Source organism: Lycorma delicatula, chromosome 4 (assembly GCF_047948215.1).
Source record: "Lycorma delicatula isolate Av1 chromosome 4, ASM4794821v1, whole genome shotgun sequence".
Taxonomy (NCBI): domain Eukaryota; kingdom Metazoa; phylum Arthropoda; class Insecta; order Hemiptera; family Fulgoridae; genus Lycorma; species Lycorma delicatula.
Genome location: NC_134458.1, coordinates 108,696,404 through 108,702,403, shown reverse-complemented (window position 1 = coordinate 108,702,403; position 6,000 = coordinate 108,696,404). Strand labels below are relative to the sequence as shown.

The 6,000-nt window shown below is 29.7% G+C and overlaps 1 protein-coding gene across 1 annotated transcript in view; it reads left to right on the top strand.

Moving 5' to 3' along the window:
• The first annotated feature begins 1,993 nt into the window (after positions 1 to 1,993).
• The window catches only part of LOC142322692 (uncharacterized), a 46,394-nt gene continuing 42,387 nt past the window's right edge, over positions 1,994 to 6,000 (top strand). The window contains 2 exon segments of the mRNA XM_075361772.1: positions 1,994 to 1,999; positions 4,181 to 4,259. Of these exon segments, the coding sequence (XP_075217887.1) occupies positions 1,994 to 1,999; positions 4,181 to 4,259 (85 nt within the window).

Sequence of the window (6,000 nt, the reverse complement as noted above, 5' to 3'; positions counted from 1 at the left end):
TTTTTCGGACTCTACCTGTAAAACGAAACAAAATATATCCTTAGGAAAAATAGCAGTTTCTCCTTCGTTCTCCTACTGTCCACCATTTTGTTATTTTTATATAAAAATGTATATCTCAAGTTCTGATAGACGAACATATTAATATTTGGTAAGGGTCTTGGTAATAAAGTTTTAAAATTAGCAAAAAATCAGGACTTAAATACCTTCGTAAATTACAAAATGGCGACTATGTTTATTTTTCAATCCGTTATATCTCTGTAAATATTAGTTTTATCAAAACTTATGTTTTCTAAAATATTAAGCCTTTTATTTTTAACAAAATGACATTTTATTTTTTTAAATCGGTTAACAAATAGCCGAGTTATGGCAGAAAATTGATGTTGTAATTTTGTATCATAATTATTAGGTCTATTATTGTGAGAAAATTATTACTTAATTTGATACTAATTTACAATACTAGAATTAATAATAAATAAAAACAATTAATATTTAATCGAATTGAATGTAAAGTGGAGGGCATGAAAACAGACACAAAAAAGTTTTAAATTTAATAGATTTTTGGGAGATTTTTTTTTTAAACGGTTCGGTATTTTATTTTAAAAAATGGTAATACAAGCATAATAAGGCCTTTTTTAAGGTGAAGTATTGTGTTGCAATTAGACGAAAACATTCTGTTTTCTAGTTCGATAGAGGTAGACATAATTTTTTTAAATTAGGTTACTGCTACCTTTAACAGGGTTGCACACTTACAATTATAAACAGAAGGAAAAGTTAACATTTTTAACTTTATTGTACCATTATATAAATATTACTGTGCTACTCTATAAAAAACAGTATAGACACTTTTACTGAATGTTTACAGACAATGTCTTAATCGTTTCACTACAAATTGACTAAATTATTGTTATTAATAAGATCTATCTTTTCAAGTAAAATACAAGTAAATTCCATTATTGGAGCACGCTTTCTACAGGAACAATGGTAAAAAACATACCATCAAACCTCCTCCTGGAATATCCTAATAAAAATAAACAACAAATTCTGAAATAAAAATTTTCTTTTATCTATATACGTATATAAAAATATGTCCTGACTGACTCATCAACGCCCAGCAAAAGCTACTGAATTTAAATGGATGAAAATTTGTGTAAATATTTATCTTATGGTGCACATAAAGGATTTTTTTTAAATTCCGAGTTTAAAGGGTTAAAATGGAGTAATATTGAAATTTACTATTTTTTTTTTTTTTTTTTTAATTTCTCGATAACAAATGAAGATACCAACTTGATTTTTGGTGTGTATAATTTTCATGTGAAAACCAAAAAATCAATTTGTAGATTTTTTGAAATTCCGAGTTAAGAGTTAAAATGGATTTTGAATTTTTTTTTGAAGCCTGATTATTTTTTTTTAATTTTTCGGTAAGGAATGACGATATCAACTTGATTTTTTGTATGTATAATCTTCACATGATTACCAAAAAACCAACTTCTAAACTTTTCGAAATTCGACCTTGAAAAGAGCGAAGAAAAAAAAATTGAACAAGATTGCAGAATTTCCCCATTTCCGACTATATTAAACGATATATTTACTAGATTGAGACTTGGAAATACTATTCAGATAAATATCTAAAAACCATTTTCGAGTTTTTTAATTTCAATCTTGTAAGGGGTATGACGGTGTACGGCATGGCGTGGCGGCTCAACCAACACAGCCACTGCGCCACTGTTACTGACTGTGCGATGCGACTGACTCCAGTCTCCGGTTTACTTGACTGAAAAAGCATAAAATAAAAACAAAAATTGATCGCGACGTGAAACGCAAGTAACCATATAGCGCGGGCGAAGCCGCGACGGAGAGATGCTAGTTTAATATAAGCGACTCCCTTTGGCCGCTTCCTGTCTAAAGAATACACTTTCCTTTGTTTATCCTGAAAGATAATATCCTTATAATTTTTTCAATAGACGAGTTGGTATAATTTAATAAAGAATCCAATATGGAGGTTTGTATTCTAGCTTTTTTATAAAATAGAATTTTATCGTTAACTGGATATTAAAATTAAGTAGTATAAAGAAATAATCAAGAATTTTTTACGAAAAAATTAAAAACTGAAACTGGAATTCCATTTTGTTTGTCATCAAACATCATTAGTAGAAATTAGTCAACTTAATATAACCATATCTATTTTAATTTGTTTTATTTATAATGTTTTTTTTTTTTTTTTTATTTACTCTTTATTTCCAATTATTATTATATAAATAGATAATAATTAGTTCAAAATGTCCATTTTCATATTCCCATGTACAAGCTTCAATGGCAAATTAATTCACTAGAAAAAAAATAACTCTTATTATCATTACCTTTAAGATTAAGAAGTTAATATCTCTTTCTTCATTATTTTTATTCTTCCATAAATGTGGTTAGAAATAATTTTTTTTGTAATATTTTGTGCGTGTTCATTTTTTTATTTATTTATTTATTTATTTTTTTTTTTTTTGAGGTTTTTAGGGGCATCGACTACTTTGGTCATTAGCCCCATCCCACTTCAAAAAAAAATTAAAAAAGGGTTCAAAATTTCACAATTTCATGTGTCAAAAAATGATCAAAATTTTACTTTTCTTATAACTTCTGATCCAATAAAATTACTTTCTAGGCTTTCCTTTCGGCCAACCTTTTTTACGTTTCTCCATTCTTCTGACGGCCTCAACCTCTGATGACAGCGTATCTGAGGCCTCAGACATGGCATCGTCTTCCTCTATTTCGGATGCCAGTGACGTTCTTCGGCTGACGTCAGTTGATGAGACTTTCGCCGGCACTGTTAGCATCTTTGCTAAAGAATCTAAATTAATGTGCGATGATGTCTCCGCGGCGGATGAGCCGGACTCTATGTCTACTGCAGTACTGGGTTCGGCTGAAATAGATGCTCTCACCGAAGCTGGTCTTTGCGCTTTGGGAGGCTCTATTGGTACAGGTTTTATTTCATCTGCGCCTGGTGCTTTTTCTATAATAACTTGCACCTCTGTTTCCGCAGATTCAGGTTTTCTTGTCACAATTTCTTGGGATTTGTGACTACACGACGGAGCGATCTGTTTCTCTTTGTCAGATAATTCAAGATTTTTAATTCTTACACAAGTTGGTGATTTTACAATCGCAGATTTAGCTGGTTTTTTAAACGGCGCTGGTGTGTCTCTCATGTCAACGGCGTCAGTCCGGGGATGAGCCTTCTCATCTTTACTTTGTTTTCTCTGATGAGTCGACTCAATCTTTGAATCAATGATTCTTTCAATCATCGTCGCAAGACTTGGTGCCATCGTGTTAAGCAACTGCTCCACATTAATTTTAGATGTGGAAGGGGCAGCCGCTGCTTCTGCATAAGAAGTCGATGGTCGTGGTGTACGCTTATTAACAATCTTCTTTGCTTCAGGATAGCTTACCTTCTGAAGCGTTTTAACTTCCTGAATTGCTGTTTCTAATTTATATGTAGGGCAGTTTCTTGAACGACAATTGTGATGCCCTTTACAGTTAACGCAGGTTGGAGGGTCTTTACATGGGTAACCCTCATGTGTTTTCTCTCCACATATACATATTTCCTGCGCTTCACATCTTGCTGCTGTGTGTCCGAATCGTTGACACTTAAAACATCTCATCGGCTGCGGGATGAAAGCTCGTACATCAAGCCGATGGATGCCAGCTCGTACCTTTTCAGGAAGATTCGGCCTATTAAATGTCAAAACATGCGAGGCCGAAGGAAGAATCTCACCATTTCTTCTCATAGTCAGTCTGCGACATTGAGTTACTCCCTGACTTGACATTTCTTGTACAATTTCTTCTTCTGTACAATTAAGAAGATCGCGACAGACAACAACTCCTCTGGATGAGTTCAGTGTGCTATGCGGTTGGACAGAGACCGCAAATTCACCGATCTTCTTCAACGCCAAAACTTTCTGGCTTTGCATGTCGTTGATGGTTTCGACATGCAATCCATTAAAAGTTTTACGAATATCCTTGACAGGACCACCAGCACAATTTGTAACTTCTCTTGCGATAAGGAATGGACTAACTTTTTGAAAGTTTCCATTCTCCCTTGTAATAATTAAAAATCTTGGCTTTGGTGCGCTATAACCAAATAGACTTTTCTTTAATTCTTTACTGATCCTATCAGCATCTTTCATTATCCTATCAGATTCTTTACTTTTTTTCCTCTTCGCTTGCGGCGAATCGGAGGTTTCTAAACGAGGGTGTTTACGTGCACCCTCTGCCACGTTTGAATGTTCAATGTTCATGAACAGTGGATCCCTTCTGTTTTATTTATTTATTATTTGTTTTATTGTGAACATTTATTTAAAATTTTATCTTTTTATTTACTAATTACAAGTACCCAGAATCAATAATGATGATTTTTTTTTAGTTATCAAAATGCATATCTCGTTTCAGATTATTTTTTTGAAAACATTTATGAACCCTTTTCTTTTGAGATTTTTTAACCTATTTACTGATGTCTAGAGTTGATTAATAATATCTATGTAGAGGTAAAGTATACGACATATTTATTAGCTAATTAAGTGAATTTTAGTTATTAAAAACTAACTGATTTATTTTTATGGTAATGTTTTCTCATTACTTTCTTTTAATACAAGATCACAATGACCTACTTTTAAAAAAGGATATTACTAATAAACACCTTTTGGCTATGACCTGCCACAACGTATCAGTTGGTGTTAAAAGAATTTTATCTCTTGAACTTGTATATTTCTTTCATTTATTCTTATCGGTGAGTTTATTACATTTTAATCGCAGGTAGGATTGTTGTTTACAATCATTTATAAATAATATAATAATGTACTATTATCAAAAAGGTATATATTTATTAAAATTAATGGTAGCAAGTAAATAGTTTAAAGAATTACAATTAAAAGGAAATAAATAAATATAATAATAACATTTTAATATAACCATTAATTATATTTATTAAATACATATAAAATAATGTACAGTAATAACCCAAGATTATACTTGTATTTATTTAATTTTAATTATAGCCTCAAAATAAGTCATTTCAATTTTGTTTGTTATATATTCTTTTGTTTTAATAAAAATTAGACAGGATAACAATAATAATCAGACAAACTTTCCCAGATTCAAGTAGTTACACGCATGTTGTAAATATATAAGTTATAAGAAAAGCACAGTATAGAAATTTGTCTGGAGGAAATATTTAACAAAATAATTTATTAATAAAAAAAATGGTTATAGACTCGCTAAATATATATATATATATATATATATATATATACTAGCGGACCCGACAGACGTTGTCCTGACGTGGCATCATTCTGTAATAAATATACAACACATAAATATAAATAACTTATTTAAGTTAAAATTAGCAGGAATGTGGACGAAATTTCATTAATATGACTATTACAGTTTTGATTGTTGTAATATTGTAATGGGTTTATTGATTAATTATGTGCAGTACGGTTAATATTTATTTTCACTAAATATGATGAAAATTGAACTAAAAAATCGAAACGTCGTAAAATTAATAATTAGTGTAATTAACAGATTTTCATCCACATTAGTGCTAATTTTCACTTAAGATCATTCTAAAAATGTACCTCCTACATTTTTTTTATTTAATAATTTTGAAGTTTCATAACCATATGATATGTTAATTAATGAATTAATAAAAAAAAATTAAAGCACTGTAAAAAAACAACATAGATTAAATTTTTGTAGAAATATTTATCATTTTTCTCATTATTTATTTTAACATCTATTATACCAAATTTTAGATAATTGTAAATTTAAAAAAAATTTTTATAAAATTAACCAGCTACAAAAATTATAACTTAGTTTTTTTAAAAAATACTTTTTAAACTATAATTATTATAAGTACCTTATACTTTAATTATATAAATATTATAATTTGTTTTACAAACTTGCATTTTTATTTTCAAAAAGCTTCATTCAATACTTCATAAGCTGCATAGAATCAAATGA